The following is a 27,586-nucleotide window of genomic DNA, read 5'->3' as shown; positions in this document are numbered from 1 at the left end:
GGGGGGTACGGGGTGCAGGACCCACCACGGCCCCTCGGTGCCGCCGCGCCTCCTTAAGCGCCGGCCCCGTCCCGGCCTCGTCCCGCCCCGCCCCGCCCCGCTCCCTCTAAGTGAGGGAATAAAGTTGCGGGCCGGGGCAGGCGGGCCCGGCCGGAGCGGAGCGGCAGTGTGCGGCCGGCCATGGCCTCGGAGGAGCTGGCGCAGAAGCTGCAGCGGCGGCTGCAGCTGGAGGAGAGCGGGGCAGCGGCGGAGGGCGAGGCGGTGGCGGCCAAGGGCGAGGCGGGAGCCGGGGACGAGGCGGAGCGGAGCTGCCTGACGGCCAGCGCGGGCGCGGAGCTGAGCGCCAAGCTCTGCCGGCGGCAGGACATCAATGAGGGGGCGGCGCAGCCCCGGCGGGCCGCCGTCTTCAACCCCTACACCGAGTTCAAGGAGTTCAGCCGCCGGCAGATCAAGGACATGGAGCGCATGTTCCGGCTGTGAGTGGGGCGAGGGGCGCCGGGGGGGGGGCGCCTGCCCGGCCCGGGGCTCTGCCTGCCGTTCCCCCGCAGACCCTCCCTGCGCCTTTCCTCGGGGCGCATCTGGCGAGGGGCTGCCCGCGCTTGGCGCGATCTTCGCATTTCTCCGCGGTTTTGCGGTCGGGCTGGAGGAGGCTGCGGCGGGGGGTCCCCTGTGGCAAAACCCCCAGATTGTCCTTGTGCTATGGGGGGTTCGGGGTTCGCCGGGGACCCGCGGCCGGAGCTCAGCCCCGCGCTTAGCGGCCGCTCTGGCGCTGCCTCCCGGGTTTGGGACGGTGGCACCCGGGAGCTGTGGCTTTGGGGGACACGCTGGGTGGGACGGGGTGCTGGAAGGGTACAGGCGCTGCTGCCCCATGCCCAGGGGCACCTGGTGGGTCTGTGTCGTGGGGCCTCGCAGCGATGCTGCACACCTGCCTTCCACAACTGAGACCCCCGGCAGCTCTGCCCAGCAGTGCTGTAGCTCCTTGCACGGTCCCGTTTGCTTGGCTCGGTGCTCCCTCCCGTGCACTCAAACAAAGCTCGAGCACAGCTTGCTCTTGGTTTCCCTTTCTGGAGGGCTGCGCTGGGGGCCTCCTCCCGGCAGGAGGGTTTATATTGAAGTCAAGCTGCTGGTGGCAACACGGGGAGCTGCTACTGTAAGCAGAAATGCTTGGTCCTTCCCGGGGCCATGATCCGGCCCTTATCTCTCCTCTGCAAACCCCATCCTACCTCCTGCAGTTGGGCTGTGCCTAAGTAGCTTTCGCTCTCCGTACTCGGGTTTCCCCCCAGCACCACAAGCCGCTGTGCCCCTGGGGACCCCGTTCTCCTGGCCCCAAGGAGACGGGGCAGGCAGGCAGGGCTACCGGACTGGGGATCAGCTGCTTCCAGGCATGAGGATGCAGTACCACAGAGTAGCTACGTGGGCTGTCACAGCAGGGTGCAAAGACCTACTTTAGCTTACAGAGGTGACCGCAGCAGGCTTTGTAACTTGTTAGGTTCTTGTCCTGCTACCTGAAAGCTGCCTTGGGCACCCTGGAGGCTGGGTTCGTTGCAAGGAGACCAAGACCCTGGTTGAACACTCCTAGCTCATGTAGTTGTGGTGTGTTGCTGGCCCTTGCCAGGGCTGTTGCTGCGGGATACTAGGCAACGGGCTTTTGTGAGCTCAGGTCTGGAGCTCTTTGTTGCACAGGCAGCATCGTGTCGGCAGCTGGGCGCGGGAAGGGAGGTGGTCCAGTTGAAACTGCTGCTCTGCTCAATCCTGCTCCCATCTTGACAATGGTTGAAGGGGATCTCACTCTGCAGAGGGCTGAGATGTGACGCTGTAAGGGCAGGAGGACAAATGATGCAGGCAGCTGCAGTGCCCAAAAGCCACAGGCGAGAGCCTGGAGCAGGCAGTGGTACTGCCTCAACAGCGATAAGGTAAGGAACAGCAGTGGTTTGGGAAATGAAAAGTGGAAGAGCTGAATTGCGGCCGAATTTTTCAACAATGAGCTCATTAAACGCTGGCCTTGGTAAGTGGGGAAACCTAGGCTTTACAGTTGAATGCTAATCAGCTGGTCAATGTAGCTGGAAAACATTGCTTGCCCTGTGAGGACTATCGCAGCTGAGCACTGGCCAGTCATGCCAGAAGGGGAAGAAGCTGGGCTGTGTGCTCCCCAGGCAGGCGGATGGAAAACCCCAACCTGGTTTTCACTCTGTTACAGGCACCTGGCCTTTGCAGTGGCAGAGGATCTGGTCTTTGCTCCATCTGCTGCGTGCAACCCACTTCAAGTAGTGGCTGACACCACGTGCTCCATGAGGAGAGGAAATGTTGCCCTTAATTCCTGTCAGTCAGAGCTTGAGTTAATGTGATTAAGGCTTTTATTCTCTGTGTGGCTTATTGGTCCTGGCCACCATGAACCAGGGTCTTTCGTACTAACAGTGAAAAATAAGCCTTTGACAGACAGGTATGTATCTTCGTTGCCATGGGATGCCAAGTTTCCACTATGACACTTTGTATTCAGAAGTGTTTCTTATCAGTTTAGTGGAACTTGTAAATCTGTAATTCAGACTAAACTTGAGCCTGTGGGACCCAGGCAAGGTGTGGGCTGGGTCAAGGTGCTCCAGTCAGGAAGAGGGAGTTGCTGGTGACAGCAGCTGCTCTGGCATCTGTCAGCGTATCCCATGGTGCGGCTGGTGGCTGTGACTGCCCTGTGCCAGGGTGGAAGCAAAAGGCTTGTCTGAACATGGGACTTACTGAAATCCAGTGCTCCATCCAGGTGCTGTGTGCTGCTGTCTGTGCCGGGAGCATCCTTCCAAAGCTGAAATGATGCTCCCTGCTCCTGCTGCCATGGTTGGGTGGGCTCAATTTTCCCTGTTTTGTCCAAGTCTCTTGGCAGCATCCCCCCATTTCAATCCCATTCCCCCAGAGATGGGTGTATCTGCTGTAGGTGCTGGGGCTGTGCAGGAGCACGTGGGGGCTGCTGGGTGCAGGCAGCTCTTGGGGCAGGGTTTTTTTTTGGCAGACGGACCAGGAAGTCTGCAGCTCAGGCTAATTATAATGTGACCTAATTAGCTGCCTCTTCTGACAGTATGTGAGGACTGTGGTAACCATGATAACCTCCCTTCCCCAAGTCTTGCAAGTGAACCCTCAGGAGCTCTGGAATCTCACAGCTCCCATTGGTGCCATCTTGTCCAGGGAAATGGTGGAGGAGGGTGTGAAAGCCAGGCTGTGAGGCTGTGCCTGGCAGGAGTGACCTTTCCAAGGGATGTAGGGGGCAAGAAAACAGCCACTGGCTTCATCTGTAGGGTGCGAGGGAGTGGAGAAATTCCAGCCTTGCTATTACATTTGTATTTAGGGAATTTCATATGCTGCCCACATGTTTCACAAGTGCTTTGAGCCTGGCCAGTGGGAGAGGGTGTGATGTCCCCTTGCCCTCCTGGAGCCACTTGGGAGCCCCTTGCCAGGTGCCCCTGTACAAAGGGACGTTCTGATGTGCTGCAGCAGACCTATTCAATCCAGGACTGCTGTGCTCCCAGTATGACTGGCTGCCTCTAGAGTCCCAGCAGTCAGGGAAGTCACACCCATGGGGACTTGGCCACCCAGCCTTGGCACTGTTGGTTTCAGTGCCTTGGGGTCTTGCCCAGCATCACAGAGCAGATCCTCCTGGAGGAGACTTTCATCTCGCCTTCATGTTCCTCCAAGAGCAGGAAAGCTTCTGCTACCCAGGTTGGGGAGGATGGAGCTGCACATGGCTGAGGAGCCTGTTCCTGTCCCCGGCCTGGTATGGAGGAGTTGTTTCCAAAGCTCTCTGCAATAGAACAGAATAATTTCAGTTGGAAGTGGCCTACAACCAGTCTAGTCCAACTGCCTCACCACTTCAGGGCTGACCCAAAACTCAAAGCATGTTTAGTGCATTGTCCAAATGCCTCTTAAATGCTAACAGGCATGGGGCATCCACCACCTCTCCAGGAAGCGTGTTCCAGTGTCTGACCACCTTCTCAGTAAAGAAATGCATTCTAGTGTCCCGTTTGATCCTCCCCTGGGGCAGCTTTGAGCCCTTGCCATGGGTCCTGTCACTGGATACCAGGGAGAAGAGATCAGCACCCTTCTCTGTGTAAGGTGCAATGCAATGCTCAGAGGGAGTAAAGTACTAAGAAAGGGTTTTGAAATATTTAAGAGGAGGTTATTACTACTTCAGCACCATTACTCTGACGGCTTTATTTCAAAGCCTATATTAGGACGTTGCAGCATGCAGGAACTGCAGATCAAAGCACAAGTGCCCACAGTGTATGGAGCAAGCTCAGGTACAGCAAATGCATACAGGGAGGGCAGGTTTTCTTTCCAGCCTTTCTGAAGAAGCATGAATGTTTAGAAACCACTCTTTGATCCTTCAGGATTTGGGATTTCTCATTCAGCTGTCCTTTTTTGTTTCCTTGGGGTTTTTCGTGCAGCTGGGAGGTGACTGCAGAGTCAGTATGGGTGATGCAGTCCTTGGCATCTCTTTTGTCTTCCCTTCCTGATCCCTCTTCTGCGGTGTAACCCACTAGCTACACTGCATAACACCAGTATAATGATTGCACTTGGGCAGTAATTGTGTGTCACACACTTCTTGCTCATAAGCAAGTCTATTTGGCAAGTATTCCCTCCATCCCCCCTGGTTTCTGCTCCCACTTTCCTCCCCCAGTGCTTCGGCAGCCAGGCACGCTCTGCAGCCTGGGTGGAAGCAAGCCAGCGTGGGAATCTGGGCGCATCCTTGTTGCAGCAGATTTTGGCAGCCGCTGCCTGTGTCTTATCTGCTGCCAGGAACGCTGTTGCGGCGGCGCTGTGAAGCCTTATCTCAACGGCCGAGGTGCCTGTAGCTGCCTGCGGCATCCCGGCCGTCACAGGTGGGGACTCGCCATGGCACCGACTTGCTGCTGGAGTTGCCTGCCTGCCTGTGATGTGAGATGTCTTTGCCCGTTGACACGAGAACCCCTCTGTCCGTAATGCCTGTGCATTGCCGGGGTGAGGCTTGGCTAGCAGCCCAGAGAGCTTTGAGCCCGAAGGAAGCAAAGCTCCAGTGTCACAGCAGGACAGTGGGGCTGGGGGGGAGCTGGCAAGGCACCCAAGTGCTGTGTACTCATGCTGTGCTACTCCTGGAGCACAGGATGGCTCCCTGGGACACTGGAATGTGTTCAGGGGACAAACTTGCCTTGGTGCCCTCCAGCTCTGCCTGTGAGGGTTGACCGGTGTCCATCACCAGTACGGGGCTGCTCTGCAGGCAGTCAAACGGGTGTGAGCAGTATTGGGGGCTGACTGGAACCCTGGGCCCTGAAAGCGAGCTCCCAAAAAGCAGATGGGGGGGGTTTGGTAGGGGTGAGGTGTGCCAGAAGCATCAGCTGGCCAACAAAGTGCAGTCCACGTCATGACTAGTTGTGCGAGTGCCTGCGTCTGAGGGGGAGCGATGGGGAATGAATTGTGCCGTCTCTCATGCCCTATAAATACGCTTCTCCCTAAATAGTCTGCCTGCGCTGCTCCGCTGCTCGGTGGCAGCCGAGCGGCTGTACCCAGGTCCTAAAATACTTGGGCTGTTTTAGCAGGCAAGGGGGGTGGGGAGGGAATGCAGCAGTTTGCAGGGTGCCGCTGTTGCTCTGCAGGGGCTTCAGTGTCCCTCTGTCTGTCTGTCTCTAACTGCAAGGGACTGGTAACCTGATTTCAGGGTGCACCTCTGGGCCAGCTCTACCCCAGCCTGGTGTGCTTGACACCCATTGTGTGGCTGTACAGCCTGCCGCTCTGCCACTGAGGCCCGCTGCTGGCAAGACCCCATTTCTCACAATCCTGGCTTTGTGCTGCCTCACTGCAAGGATGACGAGAACTGAAGCTGTACCCCACGCTTAACCCTTTCGGGGAAGTGCATTTGCCCCGGGCTGAGTGCCAGGGCAGGCACTGAGGGCCCCTGTTTGCCTGTGGGTAGTGCCTGTACCAGAAGGGTGAGACTAGAACGGCAGCTGCAGGCTGGGTTTGTGCCCTCCTCCTGCCTTCATCTCTGTTACCCAGCGGTTCTGAGAGGGGCCGGGCAGTGGCCTGACCCCAGATGGGCAGCCCTTGGTGGGGACCTTGGTGTCACCGTGCTTCCACACCCAGCCAAAGGGCAGTGTGAGCTTTCTGGGGGCAAAAAAAACCCCTAACCCCAAGTGCCTCCTTGCCACTATATGCTTTGCTGCTTTATCTGATCAAAGGCACTGCCTCTCCAGCCACCTAACTCCAGAGGAATGGCTCCACACCCTTTCTCCCAAACTTAAAGGAAAAGCAAATTGACAATTAAATATTGCACTTACTATGCTTCTGTGAGGTCTTGAAAGTGTGTTTCTGAGCTGGGCTGGGTAACGTTGTGAATGTGTGCCTTAATTAACTAATGCCTTCCTTGCTGTGATGAACCCACTGCCTTTCCTCTGGATGACGTCTCAGGTCTGTGACCTGGTTTCTGGGCTGATGGAAGTTTCTTTCCTAGTTTTCCAGAAAACTGTCTGGCCTGGTGGGCTCCTGGGTTTGCTGGGTGCAGAGCATGCAGGCAGATTGGTATCTGGGGCTGTGTGCCAGCCTGGTGGTGATGCTTCTGTCGTTTTGGGTCTCTTGAGCCTGGGACACTTGGAAACAGAGACATAGAGAGTATAAAAGATGGCTGTAGAGGTGGTGGGACTCTGGAAAGCCATGGAGGTCACTCCAGTTTGGGGGAAAAGTACCCTGTGCCCATGCTTGTGAAGGCAGGGGCAGAGCTCTTGGCTGCAGCCCTGCCTTGTGCTGCCTACACCTGCGAGCAGCTCCAGGCCAGCAGCTTTGTTCGTGCCTTCCCCTGCCACAGCTTCCTCTGCGGCTGTGAGGTTTCTGAGCTGGAAAGGGCTTTCTTCCAGGGTAACCGCAACTGTGCAGGTCTCGATCTGGGATGGCTACAGCCTTTCTTTCTTTGGAAGAGAACTAACAGTCAATGAAAAATGATGGGTGGGAGGATTTGACAGGCTCCTGCCAATGGGAAAGCTTCAGTGCTGTGCCTAGGGCTTCTGTTCTGAATGATTGAAAGGATTTAACTCTGGGGTTGAGATGGTGGCAAGGGGGCATCGGCAGGCTCTGCATCGGGGCTGAGCCCAGCTTGGCAGACCCTGCCCTGTTCTCCCATGCGAGCCCCCAGCTCTGTATTGGACCCCGATGGCAGGACCAGGATGAGGGAGGGCTGCTGATGGGCTGTCTGATAGCAGAGCACCCATCCCTGTGGCCTTTGGACTTTGAAACCCAGTGATGGCCCTGGTGTGTGTGAAGCGCTGGTTGCTGGGTGGGCCGGATGCTTTACTCACACCTGCAGCAGATGTCAGGATGAATTGGTGCATGCTCCCAGGCTAAGCATGGCAGGTGGCTGCCTCCCCATCCCTAAAGCACTGTGCCCCTTGCACAGGTGCTCTCTCCTCCTGCAGAGTCCTTGCAGTCCTTTGTGCTCCATTAGGGGTGTGGTCCCGCTCCAGCCTTGCTCCTAGAGGTGGGCACTGGTTTCCTCTGCCAGCCTGGCCCTGTGATCCATCCATGGCACCAGCTAGGATTGCTGTGTTCTGCCAGGACTACCTTTCTGCTTTGCCTGGGGACACTGGATAAACAGCTGCCCTGAAGCTGAGGTGCTTGTGTAGTACAAAACCATTTTGGAGAGGACAGATCTTAACAGCTAGAGGGGGTGTGTTTTGCCTGCAAAGATAGCTAGCTGCTTTCTGCTGGGAGGTTCTGGTTGGTCTCTGCTCCTTGTTTCTCCACAAAAAGAGCAGAAGACCTGGCAGCAGCTGGCTCTGGCATGCCTTTGCCTCACTGCACTGGTATATAGTGTAAGCTGTACGTGAGCAACCTTTGTGGAGACACAAGTGGGTGAGATGGAAGTCCCACTGAGAGAAGCTGAGTTCCTCTGTGCTCCTTCTGTGTGGGTGGTTTGGTCTGAGCTCTCCTGAGCACTTCTCTCTCTGAGACAGCTCTGAAAGCTGCCAGCTACTTCCTTGAGCTTAATATTATCTCAGCACTGGCCATGTCATGCAGCTTCCCCTCTCCTCTGAGCTTTGAACCACCCTGTGACTTTATCCATTTGCACGGTTCCTCTTCTGAGAAGATGGATATGAGGGACGATGGAGGCTGACCCCCTGCCCTTTGCACCCCACAGGTATGACTCAGGACGGGATGGGTACATTGACCTGATGGAGCTGAAGCTGATGATGGAAAAGCTGGGAGCCCCGCAGACACACCTGGGGCTGAAGAACATGATCAAGGAGGTGGATGAAGACTTTGACGGGAAGCTCAGCTTCCGTGAGGTGAGGGTGGCTGCAGGAGCAGAGGGGGATGTGGCTGTGGGGCAGAGCGAGGAGGCAGCCAGGCCCTGTGCTGTGTATGTAGTCCTGTCCCCTCTGTGTTTCTCCAGCTGCGGGTGCAGTGGAGAAGCAGGTGAGCTTCCCGATGCCATGGGGAGCTCAAGGTGCGGAGCGCTGTCAACACCCATCTTCACATGCCAGTAAATGTTACCTGATGCCAAAGCTCTTCAAGCTCCCTGCTTGTTTTGGGAGCACATTTGAGCCCTGCTGTAGCTGCCTGGGAGTGCTGACAGAGCTCCCTGCCATAGCTGGAGGTGGCATGCCCCTTCAGTCACAAGGTTTCGTTGTTGGGCTCTTGTGGTAGAGTGGTTCAGGCCTCATTTCAGGTGCAGGGCAGTGTCTCGATTTGGAGCAGCTCGTCTCATTGGGGCACAGGAGGCTTCCTCTTCCTGGTTGTATTGGGGCCCTCTCTGTGTCACACAGTGACCAGCCATGGCAAGCTTCATGAGGGGTGGTCACTTCCCTGCAGCAAGGAATAAACGTGGTGATGCAGCAGTTTAGTACTGCATGCTGGCTCAGCAGGGACACCCAGTGAACAGGTCTGTCTGCCACTGCTGTGCTGAGACTGCTTTGAGCAGCATGGGCAGGCCAGGAGTGGCTGCTGGATAGAGGAAGAGGGAATCTGAGCAGTGACCTCAAGGGTACCCAACTCATCTCAGCAGGAAGGGGGAGCCCAGGTAAGAAACCCTCCTGTTGCATCATCTTGTTCTAGGTTTTGATTCCTGTGTCAGTCAGAAGTATGTGTTGCATGTGCCTTTCTGAATTGACAGCCCCTTAGGCAACAGGAGGGCCAGTGCTGCTCGTGTTCTGCACCGGTTGTGACAGCTGTGCTGCTGTCCTGCTTTCTCCTGGCCCAGGGGATGGCTGCGATGGGCCCTCAGCAGCTGGGCTCCCTTGTTTCTGCAGGGGCTGTGCTCTCACCATGCCTTCTCCAGGGTGGGGGTTTGGTTATGGAGACAAGGTGCAGAGCTCTCCACAGCTCTGGACATAGAGTTCTTCGTTTTGGCAGTGCCAAGACCTTTGACAGCACCTGAGGGAGGATGAACAGACAGGGCTCATGACCAGCTTGGGCCAGTTGGGGTGTGAGGAGTGGCTGGCAGCTCATAGAGCTGCTGCACTATCTCTCAGTGCTGGCGTGTCACACTTCACACCATCTCCCAAGGGTTTTGTTGCATTTCTTTTACTGCAAGAGGGCAGCAATAGAAGACTGAGACCAAAGACTGTTGGGTTATGGGGCCCAGCAATTAGAGAGGGGGAAAGATTTGCAAATCTGGGAAGCGAGAGTCTGTCTGTTCACACCAGCAAAGCCCTAAGCTGGCAGATTCTTTGGGCAGGGAAGGACACGTGCTGGTCAGAGGTGAACTGGGGGGTAGCAAAGAATCCAGCAGAGCAGGAAGAGCGCCGTGCTCTTGGCCCCAGGACAGACTGGGATTGCCAAATTGCTGTGTGGGCTGGAGGAGCCCTCTGTCTCCCTGCATGCCTCCTGGGCCACCTTTCACCCTGGGTGAAGAGCTGGGGGCAGCCTCTGGGCTTGCTGCAGGAGCCCTCTTTGCATTTATCCTCAAGGCTCTGGAAGATGCTGTGGTGTCCTGGCATCAGTGGCATGGCACAAGTGGCAGAGCAGCTCCTCTTCTGTTGCCACCTGTTTGGAGCACAGCCGCCTGTCAGCTGGCATGGGCTGCCTGTGCTGCCAGCCCTTGGCATGTGACATGCAGCAGCTGGTGCTGTTGTAGCTTCTTGCCAGATGCAAAACAATGGTCAAGCAAATGCAAGCTTGAGTGGCACACGGGTTGGAATGAGGGAGCATCATTGGCAGAGGTCTGGGGACAAATTACATAGCAGCTTTGGCATGTACCCAAAGCTTCCTGTGGTAGAGAGGAGCAGGATGCTTCTTGCCTCGTTGCAGATGCCCTGTGTCCAGCTGCTGTGTTTGGACAGAGGACTGGCAGGGAGGTAGGTTTCCTGGTGGGTGAGGAGGCCCGAACCAGGCCATAGCCATGTCCCACTCTGCTTCCCGTTGGTGGTGACAAAGAACTATATAGAGGGTGAAGAAGCTGACTTGGGGCACTGACAACACAAGGAGAAATGCTGGTTTAAATGAGTATCCAAACTCAGCAGAGTGTAGCTTGAGCACTGGAGGGCTATTGCCTGTCTCTCCAGAGTCCTGATGTACCTGCCTGACCTACCTCGTGGCCTGGCCAGACAATTGGTGAGGACCTCTTTCACTTGCAGCAGGTCACCTTTTGCTGCTACTTTAAGTAGTGTCTTGTCCTCCCATCCCAGGTAGACTGTTGCCAGGATAGCAGGCTTGTAATGGCTCTGACTTGCTGCTGCTGAACTGCTGGCCCTGTTAGGAAAGCTGCCTTCAACCGTTGACCTTTGAAGTGTCCATCAATACATCAACAATTAACTGCACTAAACTCTGTGACTCGAGCAAAGAAATTTAGGCTTAAAACTATTAGGTACTGTGTATGTGGGGGAAAAACACCTTTGACTGTCTGCTTCCGTCATTACCACAGGAAACCAGAGTTAATTGCTGTAATAGTAATGTGTAATTATAGCTGCTGTCTAGAACCTGCAAAAATCCACCCACTGTCCCCTGCACCCACACCAGCTTAAATGCTGACCCACATCACGTGTTTGCTAGCAGAGTTGGTGCAAACCACAGCCTTGGGTTGCACTGCTTTTTTGGCAAGCTGTTTGCAAGGCTGCTGCTGGTGGTCAATCCTCTACCTTTCCTCACATCCCGGAGGCCAGCATGCTGCCTGGTGGGGCTGCGTAACTGCAGCATTGCTCTGAGACCTGGCACTGTGGGACAGATCTTGGATCATGAAAGATGTGAGAGCAGATACACCTCTTATCTCTTTTAAGGTTAGTGGAATGGAAAGGATGTGTCATGTTGCCCTCCTTGAAAGCACTGCTTTTAAAGGTACCACCATTATTCACTTTTGCTTCTTTGTTGATAGTTTCTTGAGGCTTAGCTGCATGTGATGTGTCCGGGGCCCAGCAAGGGTGTGAGACAGGCTAGGAATGGCATCTGAATGCAGATTGCTGCTGTTTTCTAGTTAGTAAGGACCGATGCCTTGAGGGCAAATAACTGGCGAGGCCAGCTGCAGGCTGTGTGCTGACTTGAGGAAGGATTGCTCCTGAGCTCCTGTGGAAACCAGCATGATGCCCCTAGTCCACCTAGCTGGGTCCTTGGGGCTGACATTATGCAGTGTCTGCCCCAGCTGGTGACTCAGTCTCTGGTTTCTTTTAGCTCAGCCCACCCTTTGTGACCACAGCAGTCTGTATTCCACTGGAGGACTGCTGCCCCATCCCCTAGTTTCAGCATGATTCATGTGCACTTGTACTCTGACTGGGTGTTTCCAGTCCCTCCCCAGGCAACAGCTGTACCAGACCTCAGGATTGTGCTGCCTCCGCTGCCCTTTTCCGATGCCAGGAAGTGGGACTTGCAGGGTGGAGCAGAAACTGTGAGGAGGAACCATGACTAATGCCAGCCTGGCTGCCAGTCCTCTGCCTGGAGTGGAGGAGGAGAGGAACTAGCCTGAGCCCAGTGGATCTGAGCAGAGGGAGAGGATGTCTTGGGGACTATTTGGTTTCTTTCTGAGCAGGATGTTCTGCCCGTTCAGTAGAGCATCATTTAATTTCTTACATGTGTTTGGAGGGGGAAAAGTTCCCTCCCCAAGCACAGCTTGCTTTGTGGCTGCTCTGTGCTGAGCGCACACGGGGTACAAGGCTGTTGCATGAAGCAATGCCGGGTGACGCTGCCTCTGCGAGAGGGCAGCCAGCGCTGCTGTCATCTCCACACCCTTCCCCATGGGAGGCCTTCCCAAACGCTTGCATTTCCACCAGCTTCTGCGAGGAACTTGAAGCAGTCGAGCGCTTTAGGGGCTGGCTCTGCATGGATGTTGGGACTCTGCTGCCCTCCTCCGGGACAACTTGGGCTCTTCGGAGGAAGAAGCAGACTCAAGCCTGGGAGCCTGAAGAGCACGGCGCTAGAGATACTTGATGCTCCTGTGCAAATGGATTTCAGGCCCACCCTACATGGTATGCGCAGCCCTGTGCCCTGAAGTGATGCAGTGGCACAGCTTTGTTGCTTTTGCTCCTTTTGTATTCAAGTGACTTGTCTCTGTTCTTTCTGTGCTGTTCCAAGCACTGAGACAGCTCCTGGAGCGGCCAAGAAGAGCAGGGAGTTATGGGACCTCTCAAATCCACATAGAGCATCCACATCTTAAACTGGAGTTTGGTTAGCAGGTGGAAGGTGATGCAGAGGTCTTTATTTTTAAGTGGCAGCTTGTGTCCCTTCTGTAAAAAAAAGAAGAAAAGTGTGTTTTCCTGGAGCGTAATACATCTCTTTTTGTTTGTTTCTCTTTGGAATTCATTTGCCGATACGCGCTTTGCTGTAGTGAGTCTGGATTAGTTAAATGTCTATGGTCCAGTGCAGGACAAAGGTTTCAAAACAAGCAGCTCTGTGGACGCTTGTTCAGCCACTATCACAAAGGCATGTACACACCTGGGCTGCTGCTTTCTCTAACTGGAGTGCACTAGTGTCTTGGTTCAGGTGTGAGCTAGGGTCTCTTTGCCCTGCTTTCGTTGTCATGGGATGTGATGTGAGTCCCCAGGACACTGGGGAAGCTGGTGGGGAGCTTATGAATACACCATTAGGTTGTGGGGACATAAAGAGGTATATCTGAGCCCACCATACAGTTGTACTAGGCAGGTGGAGAGGTGGCCTCCTTCCGCTGGCCATGGAGCAGCCCAGGCTTAGTAGGAGCTATGCTTTACCAGTGGTCTGCTCTGTAGGAAACCCCCTCTCCTATGAGATTCTGACCTCTTTTAGTCTAACAGGGCTGTATACTGGAGCCAGGGCACCAGAACATAAGTTCCGTGGTATCACTTCATTTATATAGACATGGTTTCTTTTGCTCAGAAATGTAAGTTCCAGCCCCTTCCAGGTGAGTGTCTGTGCTGTTTTTATTTTATGTTGTTCGAGGCTCAGTGAAGAACTTGAATGTTTCCTCTCTTGTCTTGCTAGTTTCTGCTGATTTTCCATAAAGCTGCAGCTGGGGAACTTGAGGAGGACAGTGGCCTGTTGACTCTTGCAAAGCTCTCGGAGATAGATGTGTCCATTGAGGGAGTCAAAGGAGCCAAGAACTTCTTTGAAGCTAAGGTATGGTGTGGCACAGACACATGAAAAGCTCTGCACACAGGCATTAATTGCCACAGAGACACAACCCTGCTTGTTTTTCAACAGAAGATAATGCCAGATTTCTCTGTAGCTAAAAGGATGTATATTTCATGCCCCTCAGCCATAGCTTTTCCCTTCAAACTTTGTTGGACTCCAGCTACAGCCTTCATCTACAGATCAGTCTATACTAGAACAGTTTAATTTACCATCTCTACTCTGAGCCTTACCCTGCTAGAGCTGACTGGCTGATCTGTGTCCCTGTGGCTGGGAGTCCTATGGGACTAGCTGGCTGACCGCTTTTAAAGACAAAAATGTCCTGGAAACTAATGCAATAGGGACAGAGTTTCCCATTTTGCAAAACCTCCCTGAACCAGAACACTTAGAGTTCAGTGGTGAATAGAGTGTTTTGGAGTATAGGATTTCAGACATCTCTTTCTTGAGCAGCTCTCTGTAACCTTTGGAATCAGAATTGTTCTGCAGGGTCCTGGGGTTGGCAGAAAGAGCGTTTCACCATTCGGAGCTGACAAAGCACCCTTTTTGAAAGCTCTCTTGGAGAGAAAATAATCCTGCTTGTTTATATAAGAAGTTTTTTCCCAAGAGCATAACACGGCTATTGCACAGCAGATGTACTGAGATGAAAGCTGGAAAAATAGCCAGCAAATAAACAATGTCTCTTTGATCTGCAGATTATCCGTGGTATAGTATGATGTTCTCAGATCTGGCTGTGATTCAGAACTGTTTTTTGCAGTAGTTTCTCCCACTGTATACTCACAACTTACGCTATGCTGCCTGCTTACAGAAAGAATGTATGTGACCTGGTACTGATGGCATTGTTTTGGTCACTTGTTAGTGACTTATTAGTAAATGACCTTTCTTTTGTTGATGTTAAAGTCAAGCAAGCTAACAGGTATTGGTTGTAAATAACCAAGCACTGCAGTGTAATTAATACTTAAACCATCTGACAGAGCTTCCCAGCAAGCACTGTGAGGTGTAGCAAGCAGTTCTGTGTTGCTCATCCGGGAGTAGTTCAGGCTCTGGCTCTCCCTCTGATGCAAGGCTTGACACTTATTTTCTCTCTCACAAAGGTTCAAGCTCTCTCTTCAGCCAGTAAGTTTGAAGCAGAGATAAAAGCTGAGCAGGATGAGCGAAAGCGGGAAGAGGAGGAAAGGAAACACCGTCGAGCAGCTTTCAGGGAGTTAAAGTCTGCATTTACCCAGTAACCAACCAGCCAATATACACTCCAAGATTGCACATGACTTGGTACGTTTCCCAGATCAGGGCTTTACCTGGAGAGAACTGCCTGGATCCTGCCTAAAACTTGTTACAGCTTTGCTAGCCTTCCTCTCCTGAAGATCCTCCTGAGTTTCTAAGAGCACAACTCTTGCATTTACTATGCATTCATAATGATGTGGATCATAAGAGCTGTGTATGTGCTGTTTGCTCTGGACTGTCAGGAGCATATCACCCTGAAGCAGAAACAGCAGGTAGCAAATCAGGGGTGAGCACTGTCAAGTGTCATGTTCACCTACTTCATTCTTTCCTTCTTTTCTATACATTCTTTTTCTCTTAACCCCATATTAATTCATTACTCGCTTACAGGCAAGTAGTGATGTCTTGTGTAAATCAGGATGTACAAAGTACACCTTGACTTCCTGTATGTTTATACTGCTGTTTGGTGTTGTCATGCATCTTTGGTTATCCCTTTTCCTCTTCTTCAAAGCCCTGTGCCACAGGCACTGTAAGAACACTGTGAAGAGAGAAAGATAGTTACTAGGGACATGGATCAAATTAATAACAATTTCCTGTAGCGTTTTCTGCCATCCAGCATATTGGAGAGTCTTTCAGTTTTTCTTCTCTGAAGTGCCATAGTAACAAACCTTTCAATAAAAGGCGAGATTTCCTAAGACTTTGAAGGTAGGAAGCTGACTCTCTTAAATGAGAAAGAGAAAACTGAATTGTTTGACCATGTGTTGTCTTTCACATTCCATCACATTTAGTCTACAGTATGGTTTCACTGTATTTTCCAGCCTTAGGCAGCTGTATCTGTTTTTAAGGGGTATTGCCAGCTGGACAATGCAATCGGATGGCACACTGGGGTTTTCTATTTGGAAATTTGCTTATATCCTGAATCACGAAGGTGACATTGTTTGATTTTTGTTAGAGCCATGACAGATAATACCAGCCCAACATACTGAGCAGTCCCTGCTCAAGAAGGGAAGAGCTGCGAGGTGACCACTGAATTCAGCTGAACTGAATTCAGAGAGCTTGCATTATATTAGCCATTTTCTTCTGCAAACACAGGAAACTTGCCCACAAATGTTAAAATGCCCACTGCTTGTCTGTGTATGTATGCTGTAGGTCATGGCAGGGGAGCTGTGTTCCCTCAGAGACCTCTCTTGAAACATGGATTTGCTCAAATTCTGCCTCTGCTATTGCCCCAGTTTGTGCATATTTTTTTTTTCCTTCCAGAAAGAAACTTGCCAGCTGTCTTTTCACTTTTCTGTTTTGCTTCTTAAACTGTGAGCACTAAACTGTGAGTGTGGAATAATAAATAGAAAAACCTCTACTCTAATGTCAGGTGAAAGAATTGCTAAACAATTAAACTGTGTATATATACCTTCACAGATTATATTTTATAAATCACGCTTTTTTAGCTAAATATTTATAATTAAATGTTTTTATACTTTACAACAAAGCAGATAATTTCATCTTCAGTTATTTCTCCTGTTGCTGAAATGTACAAATAAAGCATTATCTCCAGTCTTACCTGTGGTTTATTTTAGGTCCCTGAGTTTGTTCACAAATTACAGTACTGATCCCCAAAGCTCTGCATCATGACTTGGATGAGGGAAGTGTTCAGTCCCTTCTTGATAGCACTTCCCCTTCTGTACAGCAGTTCTGGTGTAAAAAGCCCTGATGTTTGCAGTTCCTCAGAAAGGGACATGGCTGTGCAAATATTTGAAACACTGTCCACTGCTAAATGTTGACATCTGAAGGCTGCCAGCCTTCCCTTGTCTTAAAATAGCCGCTCTCTTGGCCCTAGTAGTGCCCCAGCTGGGAGCCGAGCAGGTTGCTTCAGCTACGTTTCCCCTTGCATTTCCTCTTTCTGCCTTTATAGAAGGGAGTTAAAAAAAAATACTTGGACATCTGAAAATGTGTCCAAGCATCTTGTTTCTACTGTTGCTGATCTGCTAAGCTTTTCTGGCATGGCCAGTTTCAGGGGGTGGTGTGTGTGTGTGCTCAGGAGAAGTTTTAACCATGCATTGTTTCAGGTATGATCCAGTGATGAAATGGAAGACTTAAATATTTTACTCAGTGCAGTTCTGCTCTGTGTATTGTTGGCAGATGACTCATGCACTGTGTGTCTGTGAGCTCTCGGGTCTTGGAGGTCAGGTAAAATCAGGGTGAAGATTCTTTAGTCTGTTTCCACAGGAAAATTGCAACACTGCAGCTCTTTATTGTCTTTTTGGGTTTTTTTTGTGTGTTTTTTTTACTTTGCAGTGTAGCAAAGCACTGCTAACTCGTGCTGCTTTGCACATGCAGCTGGATGAGAAGCCCCAGGGCAGCAGGAGGGTGGCAAAAGGGCTTCCAGTGGTTTTATTTTAATAATTTGAGTCAACTCCAGCTGACAAGTTTCAATAAGGAAATGAGCAGTGTGTCTGTAGTTTGTTCAATTCAAATAGGTGCTGTTAGCTGAGGCCTTTATTCAGTGCAGGGAGCAGTAAGTGCTTTTAGATGTATATTTTGAAGTTGCAGCAATGCGTGTTTTGAAGTTAGCTTTGCAAAAGTTGACATTGGGAAATAATTGATTTCTAAAGTGTTATGTTTTGCTGGCAACTATTGAATTACAATGTCACACTAGGTTATGCAGAAGTACTACAAAGGAATTGTCTAGCTAAATGTCCCACTAATACTGGCTGACAATACTTGTTTGTATTTACCTATAATTAATATATTACAATCCTTGATGCTCTGTCTTCCTTTTCTGCCTGATGCCACCACAGGTGGCTCTTAAAGGTCCTGGCAACCCCTAGTCTCTTTAGTGATACCTGCTGGTACATCAGTACTGGTCTGGCACTTCTGACACGCTGCATGTGATTCTAAGTCTGTGATGGCAAGTTGATAAGTTTGATGAAAAGCCTGTTATGCTTACAAGTCTTCCCCAAAGGCTTGCCTCAAGTCACTCATCTCCTAGAACAGAAACTCCAGGTAGTCCTTGGTCCCTGGAGGGTTTTTGTTTGAAGTTTCCCAGAGTAGGAGATGTACAGTAGATGAGTCACTAGCACTTGAGCTGGCACCCAGGACAGACTCAGCCTGTCTGGATACTCAGATCGCAGCATGTTTCTCAATGATGCTTCTGTCATAGCCATTGTTGGCTGTACAGGACAGCACGGGATGGCAGGAAAAAATACCTCAAAAGCTCAGGAGAAAGGGAAACAGTATGATCAGGTTTTTCCTGGCTTAGGGTTCAGGTTTTATCTGTGAGGATTAAGGTGACAAAATCAAATTTTAACCTCATAGGAGTGTCCAAATAAATCCCTTGCAAGATGGATTGGAGTAACTGGAGTGCTTTGTTACTGCCTTTCAAACTCAGCTTGCCATATGTGGGAAGTACATCTTAAAACAACTGGGTGTTGCAGGAGTAGCCATGTATTCATGGTAGTTCATCTTTCAGCATAAGCCATCCGAGGTGACAGATCCATTGAAGTGACAGACTTCAAAAACTGCAGTCAGATGTTTGCCTGCCTTGTCTGTTGTTTTATTATTTTTAGGGATGTGACAAATGAGGATATGGAAGACAGAGGCTGCTGAGAAGACATTGACTGTTCTCAAGACAAAATCCCTGGTATTTTGACAGACAGGGGAGTCGCTTTTCCAAATAATGAAAAGTGGGGCTGGTGAGGGGAAACATGACAGACTGTCACATCTTCTGGGCTGCTTTATTACCATTATTTACCATTTAAAAGTGGTGCTTTGTGTTGCAGCTCTACTACTGTACCAAGGGAGGCAGGCTCTTGCTTCCAAGATAGGATGGGTGAAAACGATAGGTAAGTAAGGTAGGGTTTAGGTTTGTTAGAGATGCCACTACCCTGCACTTGGATTTTTAATGGTGAAGATGAATTGGCACAGTAATCCAGGGCTCTGAAGTACATCATGCCCTTGGTACAGAGACTAGCTGCTGGATTTCACACCTACACAGTATCACTGAAGTCCTGTAATTAAACTGTGCAGGAATTTAACTGCACAGGTACAGTCTTGAATTTTCATTACAGTCTCTCTGTTCTGCTAGAATTAGTGTTGCAGAGGATTGAAGATGCATCTCCTATCACCAAAACCTGGTTATCTGAGTTTCCTTGAGGTGTTTTATAAAAATGCCAAGTTCTGCCAATGAGACATGTTTCAGACACTCTCTTCCTGAATTTGTTTCTCAGTAATAGTGTTTGTGCTAACTGGGATAAAAAAATAATTCCCCAGGTGCTAGACTTCTCCCATCACAGATAATGCTTGTCTTAGAGCACGTGAAAATATTTTTGAGTGCTCAAACTCTCATTTGGTAAGTAGAATAATAAGGCACTGCCACTGCTGCAGTGAAGTTGGAAGTTCTTACTGACAGCTTAAAATGCAGTACCACATCTCTCCCTCCCTATGCCATTAGTAGTATTGGCTCCAGCTGTATAACAACAACCAGCTTATCAGAGGCTAGCCTTTGCTAGGGAACTTTGCATGTAAAAGCAAGCCTCCTAAAGGAGAAATTTCATTCTAAGATTTCTGTGTGAAGTAGTCCTATGTTGCTCTCAACTGAAAATAAATGCCCAGAATTACAGGCTTTCAATCCATTAGCTGAGAAGAATCACTTGTGTTTGCCATTGCATCATTTTTGGCCGGCGTTCAGTGCACAGTGACAAGTACTTATTCACCTAGAAGAGGAGGGAGAAAGCTACGTGGACTGTGGCTGAAATAACGATTGGAGTAAGTTGTTTCAGCTGAAAATGGTTATACCTTCAGCAGTGCGTAACAGCCAGGAATAGTTTTTTAGGCTGAAGGAACCACATGGGGCTATTCTGCATCATGTACTAATATGGGTTTGAGGGCTAAAAATAAACCAGTATTTTTAGCTGAAAAAAGTTTGCCTCGAGCTCCTGATTTTTCCGTCAGGGAATGCAGAGTCGAAGCATGTGCCACCGAAGGCCCTTTCCCCGCCGGCAGCAGCCGCCCCTCATTGGCGGGGGCCGGCCCCGACCCCCCAGGCCCTCCCGTTCCGGCTACCTCAGAGGCGGCCGCTCCTCAGCCAGCTCCCGCCCATGCAGCTGGATTACCTACGCGGGACCCAGGAGGAGGGGAAGGGCGGGCGGCGGGTGACGACGGCCACTATTTACCTCAGCGGCTGAGGCGCCGGCACCAACCGGGGGGTTCGCGCCTGGCGGTGCCCGGGCGGGAGGCAGCCGGAGGGTGCCGGGGTGTGTGCGTGTGTCAGGCTGAGGGGAGACCCGCTGCCCCGGGGGAGGTGGCACACCCGGAGCGCCTAGCACCGGCCCCTCCCCCCCGCCAACACCGCCACCTTCCCACAAAGCTGTGCGGGGTGGTGGTGTGCTGCAGTGGGCGCTGCTTCCGGCAGGGGGCGCCCGCGCCCCCCGCGGGGTAGGGGAGATGCGCGCGCAGGCCCTGGGGGACAGCCCCATTCCCCCCGCGGGTGCGCGGCGCCGTGTCGTCACGCGGGCGGTGCCGGGGTGTGGGGGAGGGGAGGCCGTGGCGCATCCGGGTCCCGCGGCGGAGGCCGGGGGCGGGGCCTGCCCTCACGTGACGTTGCGTGGCGGCGCAACCGCCATCTTGTGTTGTTGGGGCTGAGGAGTCGCTGTGGCCGTGAGGGACTCTCCGTCCGGGAGCGCAGGTAACGCCGTCCCGCCGGCTCCCTGCCCCCGCCACCGCCTCGGCCGCCGCCGCCGCCTCCCCGCTGCTGCGCTCCCGCCGCGCTCCCCGCCCGTGGGAGCCGGCATAGGCCGCGCGCCGAGCACCGGCCTTGCTGGCGGCTCCTGTCCGCCGCGGGTGCCGCAGCCCCGGGGCGCCCTGCGGCCTACTGGGAGGTGAGGCCGCCCTGGCCCGGCGGCGAGGGGCGCGCCCGGAGGGCCTCTACTGCGCTGCTGGCGAGGGGCTTTTGCAGGGCTTGCTGTGTATGGCCCCGCTGGAGGGTGCGGGCCTAGCCCTCTCCATGCGGCTCCTTGGCAGCACGTCCCGGCAGGGGGAGACGGTGCCTGTCAGGCGACGGCGGGGCGCCCGGGGCTCCTCACGCCCGCCGGGGCTGGCAGCTGCGTCGCCGGCGCCGTCTCCCCTCATGCTGACCCTTGTGAACTCGCTTGTCCCCTCCCAGCCCGGCGGGAGCGGGCCTGTGTGCCGGCAGTGCCGCGGGCAGATGCGCCCTCGCTGAAGCCTGTGTACCCCACTCCGAGCACGCCCAGCCCTGTCAGGTTACGCGGGCCGAGGAAGGAGGGAGCTCGCCGAGCGCTCCAGCCTTCCCCTCCCACAGACAGCAGGGTGCTGGGAGCAGCAGTGACCAGCAGTGTTTGACTGGAGAGGCCTTGGCAGGCTGAAGAGAACATCGATCAGGATTGTGTACGTTTGATATTGATCCAAGACAAGTAGTTTCAGTGTAAACAAAGCAGTCTCTGCTCTTTCAAGTCTGTATAATTGCCCTTTGAAGTGGGACAAGTTGTAGGCCAAAGGGAGATGTTGCCATATAGTACTTCTGCAATAAAATCTACATTTCCCCCCAGTAACCTTCAGCTCAATGTTCTTGGCGTGCTGCTGTAATGGTTTACCTTTTACTGTAACTCCTAAGTGTTTTCTTGGGGGGGGGGGGGGGGAGGGAAATTCTGCATTCTGATTATATTCTTCTGTCTAACTTCTTGCTGCTCATTCTATTTTCTTGCTTCAGGAGCTGACTTGGGCAAGTTCCTGGAAAGTACGTGTGAATTTTTTTTCCTTTTCCCATAACTCTGCTGGTTGCTTTTGTTCTTAAGAAACTTTTTAATAAACACAACTTAATTTGCTGCTTTGTGAATAGAACATTTGGTAGATGCACAGTGTGATAATTGGCAACCTTTGTAAACAAAATTGGTTGCAGTTGTCCCCAACAAAAGCTTTGTTCTGGTATTTTTGAGCTCTGTTATTGGGTGTTGGCTCCAACAGATAATAAGAGCTTTAGTATTAGGAGGTATTGGGATACTTGCTGTGCACTTGAATAGGCATCCTTTCAACAGTTAGCTCATGCTGAGGTAAAAATGTGTGCTCTAATCAGTCCTGGGGGTATCAACAGAAATGTCAGTGTCCTTTGCGCCTTCTGCGCCCACTTCACTCCACAGGCTCGTATAATACTACAAGTTAAGTCATGTCAGTGGTTGTGTGTGTCAGTGTTAATTTCTCGTTTAATGTGTGAGTTAAGAAAAGTGAAGATTCTGTCTAGTAGTTAACTATATGAAAAAGGGAGAGGTTTATCCATGGAAGTTGAATGTCACTTCTGGCGAGTCCTGCTTCTTGTGTTGAGACTTTGATGGCTCCTTTCAACATCTGACAGTATTGAGTATAAGTACTAGGATTTCTTAATTATTTTAAGAGCTGCTCAGTCTTTCCCAGTCCCTGGATGCATGAATATGCATGTGGGTATGTGGTCACTGTATTTCTCTTAAGACCTTTTCTGAATGGTTTCTCAACCCTGTCTTTTAAAGCAAGAGCATAGAACTAAAATGCAAAGTAGTTGTGTTGCAGCCATGATTTGTTTCACAGGGTGCTTACAAAAATGATTTGATACCACAGTAAAAAAACTTGGACTCCTGCAGATCCTTTTTTCATTACAGATGTTGATCTGAAGAGGACTGTAAAATATGCTCAGATACTCGTATTAGTGGGTTTTTTTTGCCTTTTAAAAACATATAATAAATGACAAATACTATTTTTATGCTAATGTAAATGAAAAAATTGCTTGTAAATAGAGAGTTAAGAGCTTTACCACTTAATTTTTCCAACTGTTTTACTCCTTGATTGAGGAAGAGATTGTGTGTGTAAAAGGGGAGAGCAGACAAGGTTTTGGGGTTTTTTATGGAATTTAAGCACTGTTGCATCTCTTCTACTATGCTGTCTCCTAAGGCCAATTGTCTAAAAGGAGTTCTGTCATAAACTGGAGTTTCCTATACCTGAATGTAAAAAAAAAAAAAAGTTGACAGCTGTTTTAAGATCTATAGATACTTCATTTAAAAAAAAACCCAACACTTATGTCAGTCATATGAAACATCTCATTGGGGCAGCTAACTGGCTGAAGAGGTGGTTTGCCACTACATGTCTCTGCTGAAAGATCTTTCAATTCAAATATAGAAGGGGAACATTGGTTCACAGTAATTGATGAAGATGAGCTAGGCACCTGGACCATGGACTTTTTCCCCTCTGTTCAGGCCTCTAGCTTTTTTTTTTTTTGTGTGTGGTGGTGTTTGAAATACCAAGAATATGAAATTTGATTCTGTCTAGTTTTGTCTGATCTTGTAAGTTCAAATAACTGTCAAATGTATGTTTCTTATTCTTTCATTGAGGTCTTTAAAATTCCTTCTTAGGGGCTTATAAGGTATGATTTTAAATCTTCTCATAGTTTGATTTAGAAAAAGAAAAATTCTGGCATTTTTCCCTCATTTTTCTGTATGTGTGTTGGTGTTTTTTTTTTTTTCCCCTCAGTGCTTCTGCTCAAAGATGAGTGGAGATAAGCTATATTTAATTCATGATTATAGATAGACAGAGCTAAGGGGCAGAGCGATAAAATTTCTGCTCACAAGTGTAAAAGCACTGGCCTGATCTGCCTTCTTCCTGCATAGCTTGCTAGAGATCCATTGGATGCTTTGATAGGGAGGAACACATCTCTTTTGTTTCTGAAGAAGCATCTGAAGAAGCATTTGTGTTCAAAGGGACTCTGTTTCTTTGTGTGGTTTTCTCATCAATTTATTTTAATTCATTGAGTGACATTTGAAAACCTAGGTGTACGAAAAGCTGCAGGGGGGGATGGTATTTGCTTTTACAGGAACAAAGTCAGTTCTCAGCCCAGCTTAGCTTCTTCTTGCCTCTCTTGCAGTCAAATCCTGAACATTGTTTGGTTGCACAAATGAACTGGCTTGAAAATTGTCAGAACTGAGAACTTGGCAAGTTTGTTCAAGGTGTACCTAAGTTATGTATGGAACTAGGAAGGATTAAGTGCTTTAAATTGAAAGGTCTATACAACATTGGCCCTCTTGTGGTTAGTGGTAGTGTGTGTGTGCATGTATATATATATATACACACACACACAAAATCATGTAGTTCATCATAGTGATGTTTAATACCATTATTTTTTCATCTTTTGCTCACGTGGTAGTGGGGGATTGTAGCAGACAGAGGTCTTTGCATTACTTTGTTAGTAGCTAAGATTGCCACAGCATGTTGATTACAAAATGTGTCCACTTCTCTTTTTGCAGAGGGAGGGCTGCCAGTCCCTTGTCTCTATAGGTGGTTAAACATTCCTTGAATATAGAAACCGTAGCAATAGCTTGATGTCTGTGTCAGAAACTAGGCTGCCATTGAAATTTTTATGTCCCTCTTGCTTTGCCTTTTTTTTTTTTTTTTTTTTTTTTGGCAATGACAGGATGCGTGGAATTGTTTTGATGCATTTGAGGTTTTTGGCAAGCATAAAATAAGTGTGTTTTCAGCAGTGAGCCTCTCCTGTAATCCTTAAAGCTTGTAATATATAGAAGCTGATTATCTAGACCTCAGGATTGTGGAGAAAAGCAGAAGGGATACTCAGAGTTCTGTAGAGGTAATGGAGTCTATAGGTCAATGAGAAATTTTGATGGGACATCTAGAAAATTTGTCTTAAAATACTGCCTTGTTGAAAATACCTTTTGGATCCTTTTTCTTTTTTTTTTATTCAGGTAATTATTAAAGCTGTACATTATGATTTTCTGTCTTTTTGGTCATGTATTTTAAAAAGTCTAGGCAAATAAAGAATCATTACTTGATGCCTTCAACAGTGGCTCTTGTGTATGTAATTTGTCATTATAAACAGACAAATGAGCTTACCAATAATGTTAGGAAAATAAACTGATTAGAAAAGTATTTTTGTATGTTAAATAGCTGTTAAATACATTGTATTTAATAAAAGGTAGTGTTTTTTTACTGGATATTTTGCCCTTTTAATAGAGAAATGCTTGATTCAAGTTGTGGTTGCTATGACTTTTTTCCTCGTGTCACTGTCAACAAATTGAAATAGTTTGCATTATGTTGATAGTATCTTAATATTAAGGTACTGGTTTGTGTGACCGGGAGATTCAGAGGCTATAGGTGTCCATATGTAGATCAGATTGGGTAAAAGCAGTCAGTCATCTCGGATTGGAAGAAACAGAAGGAAAAGATATACTTTGTATACCATGAAGTTGACATTGGGTGAAGTTTTATGGTGATGCATGGATAGGTAAATTTATGTAACTTCAGACTTAGAGTCAGAATGTCATGTGGCAAGGAGTTGGTATGACTGGCAAGTAATGAATGTATAAAGTGATTTTTTTTTTTTTTTTTTTTTTTGAGCCACGTATGGTAGAATCTGAGGATGATTTAGGTTAGAAGAGACCAGCTTTTGGTGGTTGTCTGCTCCAGCCTCCTGCTCAAAGCAGGGCTGACGTCAGTGTTAGACTGAATAATGTGTGTGATAGTGAGTGAGGCTGACCATGGAAGTAGCATATGGCAAGGTTTTTAAGTAAAATGTGATTTAATAAATTGAAGACCCAGTGCAGCTACCATTAAAACCAATGGAAGCTCTTACATTAGGCTTTGTTAATGCTGGATCATCGTATTTTTCCTCTATGTTATGCTAGGCTTTAAGAGTTCTAAGGCAGGATCACAATACTGTCACAAGTCAGTTTACACAGCTACAGTTCTTAGATGAAAACAATTGAGTATCTTTAGCAATATTAACATAAAGAGATGTGATAAGCTATTAAAAAGTGTTGTAATTCATATGCAGTAGCAAGTTGTTGTCTGACTTCTCGGTTGATGAACATATGCAATCTGATACACATACTAATTCTCTCTGTTAGGACTTTTTATTCAACACCTTCTCACTGTTGAATATTTGTTTCCTGAAGTATAGTATGTCTTCAAATTTCGTAAGTAGGAAACCTTAAGAAGGGGTGGGGGGAAAGAATTTCTACAAAGCCCAAAGAAGCTGCCTATGTAAATAACATTTTAAAAACAGAACCAAAAAACCTCAAAACAACCCAGATCTGTTAATACAATGAGTGTTTTCAGTGTTTGTAGTCTGAAGCTTTGTTCTGCCACTTCGAATGTATGTATGGGCTGTATAATGTGTGTTACGAGTCAGTGAGGAGCAGGTAGACAGACCCAGCCTCCTGATCTGTAATGTGTTGTGGAACAGCGTAGAGTGACTACATACCTACCAGAAAAATTTTGGTGTACAAGGTAGACAGATGTGGAAGTGATTTTCAGCTGGAAAACAAGAGTGCTGGCAGGGTTTTGGGATAGGATTTGGAATGAGAAGTGGTTTGCGTTCCAGCCCGTGGCAGGGCCAAGGGTGTGGTCCCCTGACTCTGCTTGGAGCTTAGTTGCTGGTGTCTGCTTTTGGCTGGAAGTCTTGTAATAAAAGGTGGAGGTCACGCTGCTTTCTGGTGGAGAAGCTGGGAAAAGCTTTCATGTTTTTTCATGTTCAGGTGAGACAGGAAGTGGATCCCTCTCTAACCTACCTCTAACCACCAAGTTCATAATCGTAGGTAGAAAAGGAGGAATATCCGGAATTGTGATATTTAATGTTCCTTTATTTTTCTTGGGTTTTGTTAGGTGTGCACGTGCCTCTACACTCTGTTGTCATCCTATCCCAGAAGAGCTTCAGTGCCTATTTCATGTGTTTGTCATTTTTGACTGGGGTGTGCAATGTGTTGCAAGCTGCAGCACTTCAGAAGCTTTAGGTGGTTCTGTGCAAAGTGAGCAGAGGGTGATCAGTTTGGGCCTGCCATTTGAGAATGTCGTGGACAGTTTTTGACCAGAAACTGCTGAGAGTTTGAAACATTTTGCAATGGTTTGAGACAGGAAAGTTGTAAGACTTTAGGACATCTAAAAATGTAACTGTAATAACAAAGGCATAGATTCTGGAGAAGTGGATGGTGTAGTGGATTGTTCCCTTAGGAAAAACTTTCTCTTGGCATCTGGGTAGATAGGCCTTGAAAAATTCACTGCCTTTATCAGGATAAAGGCTTGGTAAGCCAGAAGGGACTACTCTGCAAGTGCCTGGCATCTTGTGTAATGTGACTAATGTAATTTTTTTATGATTAATTTTCTGTTTAAACTAGAACATACCTTTAAAAAATAATTTACTGTTGACCTGAAAACAACTTACTCTGTTGTTTATCTCTGAATGTCTTGCTTCAGTCCCTTCACTGGAAAACTTAGGTCTTCAGCATTTTTTACCTTCACACTCAGTTACAGACTAAGCGAGATACTTAAATTTTTCTCAAAACTCAATAAGTAGAGCTTTGGTGTGTGTGGTTTTTTTTTTTTTTTTTTCCCCACTGTAAGGCATATCTGTGATGTTCTATCAATTTTTGAACACCTGATTTACCAGCTTTCTTGCCTTATGGACAGCAGAACAGGACACAGATTCCCTGCAGTGATAAAATCCACTCTATATTTACTCTGTTTATTTCTCTATTCAGTGTTTTCTGTTAGCTCTTCTAGTCAATATTTTATGTTCCTTTTCAGCTGATTAGTGTAATAAATCTCAGATTGGTTTCAGGACTGTGTTTTTCCAGAATAGTCTTGTATTTGTTGTAAATTGCCTGTGTTTTTTGCTTATGAGTCTTTTCATTGTGTGCTTGGCCTTATTAGATGCAACCTGCTATACTGGACCAAGTAATTGAATAATTCATAATGGGTATTATTGGTGATGTGTCATGTCCATTATTTACCATATCCATGTTTGTCATCCTCAGGTTTCTGAAGTTATGTGGGCCAGGGCCAATGTTACAGAATCTAT

At 49.1% G+C, this 27,586-nt stretch overlaps 2 protein-coding genes and 1 long non-coding RNA gene across 5 annotated transcripts in view; 2 read left to right on the top strand and 1 right to left on the bottom strand.

Annotated features, from left to right (window-relative positions):
- LOC308072681 overlaps positions 1–27,586 on the bottom strand; it is a 279,091-nt gene that overhangs the window by 68,544 nt on the left and 182,961 nt on the right. The gene's annotated exons all lie outside the window — the stretch shown is intronic.
- EFHD1 (EF-hand domain family member D1) lies at positions 120–16,305 on the top strand. The gene is made up of 4 exons (XM_080409866.1): positions 120–476; positions 8,144–8,291; positions 13,387–13,521; positions 14,625–16,305. Exons 1-4 carry the CDS (start codon positions 181–183, stop codon positions 14,757–14,759), a joined length of 714 nt encoding a protein of 237 aa, XP_080265992.1. The 5' UTR covers positions 120–180; the 3' UTR covers positions 14,760–16,305.
- GIGYF2 (GRB10 interacting GYF protein 2) overlaps positions 20,306–27,586 on the top strand; it is a 79,147-nt gene continuing 71,866 nt past the window's right edge. For 2 of the 3 annotated variants that reach the window (XM_080409717.1, XM_080409716.1), the window contains exon 1: positions 20,351–20,428. The gene's annotated coding sequence lies outside the window, so the exon portion shown is untranslated. Of the gene's footprint in view, positions 20,429–27,586 lie in introns of all 3 variants that reach the window. The other variant, XM_080409715.1, reaches the window with a different exon arrangement.

This window comes from Falco punctatus (genome assembly GCF_963210335.1).
Source record: "Falco punctatus genome assembly, chromosome: 13".
Lineage (NCBI taxonomy): Eukaryota > Metazoa > Chordata > Aves > Falconiformes > Falconidae > Falco > Falco punctatus.
Note: the sequence above shows the minus strand (reverse complement) of the source record. Positions and strands in the feature narration are given on the sequence as shown.